The 12,087-nt window shown below is 42.0% G+C and overlaps 1 protein-coding gene across 16 annotated transcripts in view; it reads left to right on the forward strand.

Annotated features, from left to right (window-relative positions):
- LOC106573224 (liprin-beta-2) overlaps positions 1-12,087 on the forward strand; it is a 128,711-nt gene that overhangs the window by 94,367 nt on the left and 22,257 nt on the right. For 14 of the 16 annotated variants that reach the window (XR_006759670.1, XM_045696948.1, XM_045696946.1 and 11 more), the window contains 2 exons: positions 6,904-7,101; positions 7,987-8,079. Coding sequence is in view for 15 of the 16 variants with exons in the window: in XM_045696948.1 (XP_045552904.1) it covers positions 6,904-7,101; positions 7,987-8,079 (291 nt within the window). In the remaining variant the exon portion in view is untranslated. The remainder of the gene's footprint in view (positions 1-6,903; positions 7,102-7,986; positions 8,080-12,087) is intronic. The other 2 variants (XM_045696956.1, XM_045696959.1) reach the window with 1 other exon arrangement.

Here is a 12,087-nt window from a genome sequence, read left to right on the forward strand (position 1 = left end):
GGGACCCCATTTCTGGAAAAATCCTTCTTTTTACCGGTCTCCTACCGTTCATCTACACCAGGGGTGTCAAACTCAATCAGGTGAGGAAAGCTCCCCTGTGGCTCAGTTGGTAGAGCATGGTGTTTGCAACGCCAGCATGGTGTGTGCAACGCCAGGGTTGTGGGTTTGATTCCCACGGGGGCCCAGTACAAAAATAAAAAATATTAAAAAATGCATGAAATGAAATGTATGTATTCACTACTGTAAGTCGCTCTGGATAAGAGCGTCTGCTAAATGACTAAAATCTAAATGTAAAGCACTTTTAAAGAATAACCAGGCATCCTCTACTGACGGAATGAGGTCAATATCCTTCCAGGATACCCGGGCCAGGTCGATTAGAAAGGACTTCTCAATGAAGTGTTTTAGGGAGTGTTTGACAGTTTGACAGTGATGAGGGGTCGTCGTTTGACCGCAGGCAATGAGGCAGTGATCGCTGAGATCCTGGTTGAAGACAGCAGAGGTGTATTTAGAGGGCAGGTTAGTCAGGATGATATCTATGAGGGTGCCCATGTTTATGGATTTAGGGTTGTACCTGGTAGGTTCCATAATAATTTGTGTGAGATTGAGGGCATTTAGCTTAGATTGTAGGACGGCCGGGGTGTTAAGCATATCCCAGTTTAGGTCACCTAACAGTACAAACTCTGAAGATAAATGGGGGACAATAAATTCACATATGGTGTCCAGGGCACAGCTGGGGGCTGAGGGGGTCTATAACAAGTGGCAACAGTGAGAGACTTATTTCTGTAAAGGTGGCTTTTTAAAAGTAGAAGCTCGAACTGTTTGGGCACAGACCTGGACAGCATGACAGAACTCTGCAGGCTATCTCTGCAGTAGATTGCAACTCCACCCCTTTTGGCAGTTCTATCTTGGCGGAAAATGTTGTAGTTGGGGATGGAAATCTCTGAATTTTTGGTGTCCTTCCGAAACCAGGATTCAGACAAGGCTAGGACATCAGGGTTGGTGGAGTGTGCTAAAGCAGTGAATAAAACAAACTTAGGGAGGAGGCTTCTGATGTGAATATGCATGAAACCAAGGCTTTTACGGTTAGAGAAGTCAACAAATGATAGCTCCTGAGGAATAGGAGTGGAACTGGGGGCTACAGGGCCTGGGTTAACCTCTACATCACTAGAGGAACAGAGGAGGAGTAGGATGAGGGTACGGCTAAAGGCTATAAGAACTGGTCGTCTAGTGCGTTGGGGATAGAGAATAAAAGGAGCAGATTTCTGGGCATGGTAGAATAGATTCAAGGCATAATGTACTGACAAGGGTATGGCAGGATGTGAGTACAGTGGAGGTAAACCTAGGCGTGGAGTAACGATGAGAGAGGTTTCGTCTCTGGCGGCACAAGTTAAGCCAGGTGAGGTCTTTGCATGTGTGTAGGGTGCGACGAAAGAACTATCTAATGCATTTTGAGCGGGACTGAAGGCTCTACAGTGAAATAAAACAGTAAGAACTAGCCAAGACAGCAGTAGACAAGGCATATTGACATTAGAGAGAGGCATAAAGCAGGTGCATAATATGCTGTGACCCTAATCAAAAAGTATTTAATAACTCCAAATAACAACAACTTAGCTGTAGGTTATTGTAACATTTTAACTTAACTTCATTTTTTTGCACTGCATGGATCACCAGTGCAGTTGTTTGCAGCATTGCTGTATGGTGCACTCAGAATGTCTTGTAGTTGAGTAGCCAGGCTTCTGCTCAAATGTTGCTGTAATAGGCCTACATGTTTCTCCTTTGCATGGTGTTTTGTTGCAGGTTTTGCTTTTTGGTTATTGATTGTCAAGCTTTAAAAACTGAAGCCAGACTGCAACCCTTTAGCAGCCGAGCTACTTTCCCTCCCCTGTGAGCTGTAAACGGGACACACAAAAGCTGTTGTCACATTTATACTCGCTTGTGTGTCCTATTGTCCTTTAGTAGTAATTTAAACCCGTGTGTAAATCCTTTATCTTATAACTTTTTGATAACCAAGATGGCATTTTCTGTTGGCTACAGCAAGGACCCTTTGGAACAGAAACATGGCATGGACATTTAGCCTACAACACATTTAAACTTTTGGTCTGGTAGAATATTCCGTCAGTGCCGTTAGTGATGAAATGATACAGTGCACTGGCTAGCTCGTGTGTAGGTAGGTGTATGTGTGGGTCAGGGACACTGGTGATTTTAGCATGTAAATCTTGGTGGGGCAAACAAAATAAAAACACAAAACTACACAACACTAAATAATTAATTAATTGCACTATAATGGGGACAAACGGTGCCCACAAACTGTTTGGGGGGCATACCTAAAGCTGTCCAAACAGCAGTCCCAACATCTTATCACTGCTACTTGGCTCAGCTGAGCCTTGTCTGTCAGCCGAACAGTTTATTCAGCCTTATTTACTGCCTTGTAAATAAAACATAGCTGATATGGCTGACTTGCTTAAACAAATGTGGTTTCTACTGACAATTGAGATGTACAAACTATGGCATAAGGGGATGACAAGCGGATAAGAGGCAATCCGTAATTTCGATTAAGATGTTAATGAGCGAGCTAGGATGGACATAGTTGATATAACTATTTGTTCAGCACTTTTGAAATGTACGACAGAATTCAGAACATGGGCTGTTCTTACAATATTCTCCCTGTACACCAAGTCAGAACTGTAGGATAAATAAAGAGGGCATATAAGCAGACAATGAATTCTCTTACAATATTCAATGATTACATTTCTCTAAAACAGGCTATACATATCTCCATGGCATATTACATAATTTATGCAGCAGCATACAAGACATTTTTGGACTCAACTTGTTGTGCTGTGCTCACTTGAACAGGAAGGTGGCGCGGTGGTCCTTTGTCATCAAAGTCTGGCATTCTCTGGAGTTATGGTCCTTTCAAGACAAGTGGGAACTTGGAAAAAAACAAGATTGAATCATGACGTCAGTGATCTTCAGGTCTGAGCTCTAGAAAGAGGCCCGAGTTCCCGACTTGAAATTCCGAGTTGGATGACCGTTCAAAACGTATTTTCCCAGTCAGAGCTAATTTTTTCAGAGTTCACAGTTGTCTTGAACTCACAGAAGTCAGATTTCTCAGGTCTGAGTTTCCAGTTGTTTTGAACTCACTGAAGTCATATTTCTCAGTTCTGAGTTTCCAGTTGTTTTGAGCGTGGAAGAAGTCATGCTGGATTGACAGCATGGCCAATGTTGAATGTTTATCATTTTAAGCTTGGAAAAGAGACCCTTAAACCCAGACTTGGAATCACAAACCCACTCCACTGAATAGCAGGCTAGTGATTGCTTTTCAATGCTTGCAGTTAGCCACTAATTCCTTCCAAACCACTCATTGTTGAATTTGCGATTTCCAACTTGTTGTGTAATGTTTATGTCCAATGGCAGATTAGCACCGATACATTTTATCTATAATTTCTCTTCATTATTTTTCTTCAAATGACAAGGATTAAAAACCATTTGCCAGTAGATTGTCAACTTGATTCACGATGATGACTGCTAGCTTGCTAGATAAGAATTTTAATGTATGATGTTGACATGATCAGTCCAATCAAAGCTACTGTAGATATAACGTGATTTGACATAATTTTATATGTCGCCAATGGCCTTGAGCCTTCTTGGATGGGCACTTCAAATGTAACTCTATGGCAGCACCAAAGGGGCTTGAATTTTTGAGCTTTTCCCTTAGATTTGGCAGCGACATAGTGTCCCCATGAGTGACAGAACACTGAGACAATCACAGTGCAACAAGTGAACATTACCCAATCATGGCGCAACTAGAGAACATTACCAACATCTACGCTCCGTATTTTTCGCTGGCTGCCCCACCACCACAGAAAGCACTGAGCTAGGTAGAAACACCTGCATTTTGGAGCTGCCATACTCAAGAAAGCAAAAAGACCGAGTTTGTATGAAGCTTTATTAACTGATTTGTAGATTATTTTTTACATTGTATGCAAACTGATATGTGACACGTATTAATGTCAAAATAACATGCAAAACAGACAACCCCCCCCAAAAAAAACACTTAACCTTTTAACCTTTTCACCAATATCCAATGGTAGAGCGTGGCGCGAAATACAAATACCTAAAAAATGCTATAACTTCAATTTCTCAAACATATGACTATTTTACACCATTTTAAAGACAAGACTCTCGTTAATCTAACCACACTGTCCGATTTCAAAAAGGCTTTACAGCGAAAGCAAAACATTAGATTATGTCAGGAGAGTACCCTGCCAAAAATAATCACACAGCCATTTTCAAAGCAAGTATATATGTCACAAAAACCCAAACCACAGCTAAATGCAGCACTAACCTTTGATGATCTTCATCAGATGACACTCCTAGACATTATGTTATACAATACATGCATGTTTTGTTCAATCAAGTTCATATTTATATAAAAAAACAGCTTTTTACATTAGCATGTGATGTTCAGAACTAGCATACCCACCGCAAACTTCTGGTGGATTTATTAATTACTCATGATAAACGTTCACAAAAAACATAACAATTATTTTAAGAATTATAGATACAGAACTCCTCTATGCAATCGCGGTGTCAGATTTTAAAATAGCTTTTCGGCGAAAGCACATTTTGCAATATTCTGAGTAGATAGCTCGGCCATCACAGGCTAGCTAATTCGACACCCACCAAGTTTGGTGCTCACTAAACTCAGAATTACTATAAGATAAATTGGATTACCTTTGATGTTCTTCGTCAGAATGCACTCCCAGGACTTCTACTTCAACAACAAATGTTGTTTTGGTTCCAAATAATCCATATATATATTGAAATGGCTCCAGTTTGTTCGTGCGTCGAGGTCACTATCCGAAGGGTGACGCGCGAGCGCATTTCGTGACAAAGAAATTCAAAATATTCAATTACCGTACTTCGAAGCATGTCAAACGCTGTTTAAAATCAATTTTTATGCTATTTTTCTCGTAAAATAGTGATAATATTCCAACCGGGCGACGTTGTATTCATTCAAAGGCTGAAAGAACAAAATGGAGTAGTCTCGTGGACGCGCATCTCCAGTGTCACTGTTCCCAGCCTGACCACTAACAAATACTCCTGCTGTTCTTCGCCCAGAGACTGCAGACACCCCATTACACTTTCTGGCGCCTTCTGAGAGCCAATGGAAGCCTTAGAAAATGTCACTTTACAGCACAGATGCTGTATTTTCGATAGAGATGCTACAGAAGGACAATAAATTGTCAGACAGGGCACTTCCTGTATGGAATCTTCTCAGGTTTTGGCCTGCCATATGAGTTCTGTTATACTCACAGACACCATTCAAACAGTTTTAGAAACTTTCGAGTGTTTTCTATCCAAATCTACTAATTATATGCATATTCTAGTTTCTGGGCAGGAGTACTAACCAGATTAAATCGGGTACGTTTTTTATCCGGCTGTGAAAATACTGCCCCCTATCCCAAACAGGTTAAACAAGGAGGCAAACAATGACATGCTACATTTAAATAAATTATTTATCATTGTATGTAGCCTACACTGAATTATTATCTTCAGTGTCACTATGACAATGAACGCACCCTGAAAGAGCTGAATGTGTTACCATTTTATTAATAGGCCTACAGCTTGCACTAGGATGTATTGATTAGTTGATTGACAGGTGTACTGTAAAATGATAAACTTTCTTCTAGTGTGCCTGCTCACCAACGTGGGTTTGAGTTCGGACTCAAGATAAACTTGTTAAAATAACAGTTACTGCAAAACTGCAATCTGTTGGTGTTTGTTCACATCCATCTAAGTCAACATTTGTAATTGGCTGATGAAGAATTTGTTGCAGGATATAATCACTGCCACCTGGTGAAGTTAGCATCGGGCTAACTTCATGTTATCTGATGGGACCAGCTACAATTTAGCATTCTGTCACGTGTAAGTAAATCAACAATTTTTGTTGGCTGTTAAGCATTTTGAGTCGGATAAATTGTTTAAGTTTAAATCTGTGCTTAATAATTAAGTTCGCAAGTATGCCCCCAAGGTAACTATCCACACATAGACATGGGCAGCAAACCTTCTCCGGTAACACAGGTTTGAGCAATGGGGGCTGGAATTAGGTACAGCAGGAGACATTGCTTGCAAACTGATATGTGACACGTATTAATGTCAAAATAACATGCAAAACAGGTGGGGCTCATAACAGCCCTGAATGACGACTCGCCACTACTCTGGGAGGAGCGGTGTGTGTGTGGCAATGCACTGTCGTTTGGCGTGCAGCACGTTGGCAGTGCTTGCTGTGACTTTTAGTGCAGCGCATGGCGGGCGGTATGGAAGCGGGCCAAAACTAATTGACAAACCAAATCATTGCGCAGGCCGGATAGAAATGTGTCATATTTTAAAATGTTGGCGACCCCACTGCAGTTCCCCCGTGACCCCACTATGAGTCGTGACCCCCACTTTGAATACCACTGTGTTAGTGAGACATCCCGTTTCACATGCCCTTAGGTTTAATCATAGTTGGCCAAACTGCTAAGAATTTAGTTAGGAATCAACTTTCTGTCCAAAATCTTTGGTGCTTTCCAATTCCCATGGGAAGTAAAGCAAAACGTTTGCCCTTGAGTCAGACAAGCCGTTCCTCCCATTTGCACTTTGAGAACTTGCAAAGTAGGTCAGGAACTTTTCTTATGCTGTCTGGCAGCATGTGACCGTTTAAATGTGTAAAATATGATCTGCATTGAAGCTCAGAGGTCCCTTTATTCTCCTCCTAGTAATAACCACTTCTGTTACGTGTCACATATAAAAAAAAAAACATAAAAACATTTAACCCGCAACAGTGCATATTATTTTGAAACGTTTTTATTATTATTTCTCAGTTTTCTGTTTTGTATTTTCTTCTCCCTCTCACAGTGTGTGGTAAATCTGATTAGCGAGCTCCAGGAGCAGATGTGTAGGTTTCAGGAGGAGATCCATACCCGGATCATGGAGAAACGGGCCATGGAGGCCCATGGGGAGAGTGGTGCCCGCAAGGCCTACGACCAGTGCCCCGACGTGGGCTTGGGTGGCTCTGACGTGGAGGAGTTTTGCTGTCGCTGTGGAGGACAGAATGTAGGCAGACTCTCTGAACCAAATGGACGCACTCCCCCGTCTCTCTTAACCCCAGTCCTCCTTACCCCTCTGGAATCCTCTACAGGCTTTAACACTAACCGCTTCTCCTACAGTGTCCACGTCTCTACCTCTACTACTACATTGTGTGGGAATCCTGTGGTTTTCATGTGTGCTGTTTGCTTCCATGTCCAGGTGTTATCTCAATCTGCGTTACTCATTGTAAGTGGTGTGGTGTGTTTGCATATCCGTGGGTCACCTTATTAATGCAGCCAAGGTTTGCTGGTCACTGTCTCCAAGTACTAGGCTACTAACTACCCTGTCTCTAAACATGAGATTCATTGTTAACATGTTTTTTATGACTTTATGACATTTTCAAAGAACTGTTGCCAGTTTGTTACAATATTCAGTCTAGACACAACTTTTTAAAATGTGCCTAATTGATGCTATAACAAACTGGCAACCAGACTAGCTAACTGACAGGTAATGGCCATAAACATTGGTCATTTTAAATAGTCTGAGCCATACATACTGAGTACAGTATAGGGGACTGATTGACTGGTCACATATTAAAAGGGTCACCTACTGTGTTTCCTGGGAAGTGGAGGTTTAACTTTTTGTCTTAACTGCACTGTGTTTTCGGCTGTTAAGGGAACAAACTACTTGGGATTTTGAAAACCTTCCCTTCTACTTTTTGGTGTAACATGTTCATTTATAAACTGAGAGAACAATGTCTATATCCTAACACTGGTTTTTGACTGTGGAGAAATTGGCGTTTTTGTGTGAAAGGCACAGTGAAGAGCATGGTGTTTTTAGTTTGGAGATTTTACATCAAAGAGGCAGTTATTTTCAACTAAAACATTACAATATGTTCTGTGTTATTCACAGGGCTTCCTGCAAGAACTCCGGTTTCTCAAGAGTAAAGTGGATGAGCTGGAGGGGGAGAAATCGCAGTATGAGAAAAAACTAAAGGCCACAAAGGTAAAAATCATTTCTGTAACCTTTATTCTTTATAGTTCACTAATTATCTGTCAGTTTAGTTTATTCACATGGCACTTTGTGACACCCACTTTAGTTATTTAGTTATTTTTGCTTATTAATATTCCAATTTCCTTTGAACACATACAATACAGTCGGAAAGTATTCAGACCCCTTGACTTTTCCCACATTTTGTTACGTTACAGCCTTATTCTAAAATGTATGATTTTCCTCATCAATCTACACACAATACACCATAATGACAAAGTGAAAATAGTTTTTTATAAATTGTTGCTAATTTATAAAAAATAAATTAACAGAAATACCTTATTTACATAAGTATTCAGACTCTTTGCTTTGATCTCGAAATTGAGGTCAGGTGGATCCTGTTTCCATTGCATCCATGAGATGTTTCTACAACTTGATTGGAGTCCACCTGTCGTAAATTCAATTGATTGGACATGATTTTGAAAGGCCCACACCTGTCTATATAAGGTCCCACAGTTGACAGTGCATGTCAGAGAAAAAACCAAGCCATGAGGTCGAAAGAAATGTCCGTAGAGCTCCGAGACAGGATTGTGTCGAGGCACAGCTCTGGGGAAAGGTACTGAAAAATGTCTGCAGCATTGAAGGTCCCCAAGAACACAGTGACCTCCATCATTTTTAAATGGCAGAAGTGGGAGGTGACCAAGAACCTGATGTTCACTCTGACAAAGCTCCAGAGTTCCTCTGTGGAGATGGGAGAACCTTCCAGAAGGCCAACCATCTCTGCAGCTCTCTACCAATCAGGCCTTTATGGCAGAGTGGCCATATGGAAGCCACTCCTCAGTAAAAGGCACATGACAGCCTGCTTGGAGTTTGCCAAAAGGAACCTAAAGACTCTCAGACCATGAGAAACAAGATTCTCTGGTTTGATGAAACCAAGATTGAACTCTTTGGCCTGAATGCCAAGTGTCTGGAGGAAATCTGGCACCATCCCTACGGTGAAGCATTGTGGGGGCAGCATCATGCTGCGGGGATATTTTTCAGAGGCTGGTACTGGGAGACTAGTCAGGATTGAGGCAAAGATGAATGGAGAAAAGTACAGAGAGATCCTTGATGAAAACCTGCTCCAGAGCCCTCAGGACCTCAGACTGGGGCGAAGGTTCACCTTTCCCAGGACAACGACCCTAAGCACACAGCCAAGATAACGCAGAAGTGGCTTCGGGACAAGCCTCTGAATGTTCTTGAGTTGCCCAGCCAGAGCCCAGACTTGAACAAAATCGAACATCTCTGGAGAGACCTGAAAAGAGCTGTGCAGCAACGCTCCCCATCCAACCTGACAGAGCTTGAGAGGATCTGCAGAGAAGAATGTGAGAAACTCCCCAAAAACATTTTTTTTATTTACCTTTATTTAACTAGGCAAGTCAGTTAAGAACAAATTCTTATTTTCAATGACGGCCTAGGAACAGTGGGTTAACTGCCTTGCAACCTTTCGGTTACTAGTCCAACGCTCTAACCACTAGGCTACCTGCCAAATACAGATGTGCCAAGCTTGTAGCGTCATACCCAAGAAGAATCGAGGGTGTAATCACTACCAAAGGTGCTTCAACAAAGTACTGAGTAAAGCGTCTGAATACTTATGTAAATGTGATATTTCAGTCTTTTATATTTAGTAAATGTGCAAAACTTTATAAAAAACAGTTTTTGCTTTGTCATTATGGGGTATTGTGTGTAGATTGATGAAAAACAAAACCATTTAATCCATTTTAGAATAAGGCTGTAATGTAACAAAATATGGAAAAAGTAAAGGGGTCTGAATACTTTTTGAATGCAGTGTAATTGCCTCTTTATTTACTTTGTTGCTCTTGGCAACCCCAATTTTGGAGATAAACTTTGTTCCTATCTTCAAGCTTACTGTCCACCCCTTCTGGCTTTCTCTCCCTCTAGCTGTCTATCTCTTACTCTCTCCATGTGTGTTACCAGTCGCTCTTGTCCAAGCTCTCTAGCCTGAAGCTCACTGTAGAGCACACTCAGGTAGAGAAGCAGCACTGGGAGGAGCGATGGCTGACCGCTCAGGTGCCTCTTCTTCTTCCTCACCCCTAAACCGCCTCTCGTGCTGACTCCTCCTTCTCCTCCCCCTCTGCTCTTGTTGTGCTCCACCTCCTCCTTCGTCTGCACCTGTCCCTCTTCCTCCTCCTCCTCCTCCTCCTCTTCCTCTCCTCCTCTTGTTAACCCCCATGGTTGTGGAATCTCATTCACCCAATCCCATACAGGTTCAGGTGGTTCTACTGAGATCCTCTGGGTAGAGTTTACTAGGAGTGTTGTCCCCTGTATGACTATTAAATGTACGGAATCCATATGAGGAACACCTCTGACGTACCCGTTTTAAGTCACTTTAGATTAGAGCTCAGATGTTATTTCCTTATACATTTAGTTAAATAATGTGGAACGATATGAAAGATTCCTCCAAAATAAGGACATGTACTTTGTGTTATATATATATATATATGTTGGGAGAATGAGAGAAATTCAAAACATAACAAATTAAGAGAAATGTATGAAAGAGAAAAACAAACAAATAGAGAAAAGGGAGGAGAGATACTGAGCGAGTGATGCTTTTGATATTGACTCGGTCCGACAGCTCACTATTACTCCCCCGTCCTCCCTTACCAAGAACTAATAATACAGGAAACTCGGCATGCTCCAATGGCATTCTGTTATTCAATGTACGTGTTTTGCAAGAGCGAGCGGAAGGGGGTAGAGGGGGCGATACGTACGTCTCAGGCTGCAGACAGGTTGTCCATGTGCACAGGATATATCTACAGTCATGGCCAAAAGTTTTGAGAATGACACAAATATTTATTTCCACAAAGTTTGCTGCTTCAGTGTCTTTAGATATTTTTGTCAGATGTTACTATGGAATACTGAAGTATAATTACAAGCATTTCATGAGTGTCAAAGGCTTTTATTGACAATTACATGAAGTTGATGCAAAGTTGATGCAAAGAGTCAATATTTGCCATGTATGAAATTGTATGAAATGTATGCATTCACTACTGTAAGTCGCTCTGGATAAGAGCGTCTGCTAAATGACAAAAATGTAAATGTAATGTAAAAATGTGTTGACCCTTCTTTTTCAAGACCTCTGCAATCCGCCCTGGCATGCTGTCAATTAACTTCTGGGCCACATCCTGACTGATGGCAGCCCATTCTTGCATAATCAATGCTTGGAGTTTGTCAGAATTTGTGGGTTTTTGTTTGTCCAGCCGCCTCTTGAGGATTGACCACAAGTTCTCAATGGGATTAAGGTCTGGGGAGTTTCCTGGCCATGGACCCAAAATATCAATGTTTTGTTCCCCGAGCCACTTAGTTATTACTTTTGCCTTATGGCAAGGTGCTCCATCATGCTGGAAAAGGCATGACCAAACTGTTCCTGGATGGTTGGGAGAAGTTGCTCTCGTGGGATGTGTTGGTACCATTCTTTATTCATGGCTGTGTTCTTAGGCACAATTGTGAGTGAGCCCACTCCCTTGGCTGAGAAGCAACCTCCCCTCATTAATGGTCTCAGGATGCTTTACTGTTGGCATGACTCAGGACTGATGGTAGCGCTCACCTTGTCTTCTCCGGACAAGCTTTTTTCCAGATGCCCCAAACAATCGGAAAGGGGATTCATCAGAGAAAATTACTTTACCCCAGTCCTCAGCAGTCCAATCCCTGTACCTTTTGCAGAATATCAGTCTGTCCCTGATGTTTTTCCTGGAGAGAAGTGGCTTCTTTGCTGCCCTTCTTGACACCAGGCCATCCTCCAAAAGTCTTCGCTTCACTGTGCGTGCAGATGCAGTGCCTGCTGCCATTCCTGAGCAAGCTCTGTACTGGTGGTGCCCTGATCCCGCAGCTGAATCAACTTTAGGAGACGGTCCTGGCGCTTGCTGGACTTTCTTGGGCGCCCTGAAGCCTTCTTCACAACAATTGAACCGCTCTCCTTGAAGTTCTTGATGATCCGATAAATGGTTTATTTAGGTGCAATCT

This window comes from Salmo salar, chromosome ssa16 (genome assembly GCF_905237065.1).
Source record: "Salmo salar chromosome ssa16, Ssal_v3.1, whole genome shotgun sequence".
NCBI lineage: Eukaryota > Metazoa > Chordata > Actinopteri > Salmoniformes > Salmonidae > Salmo > Salmo salar.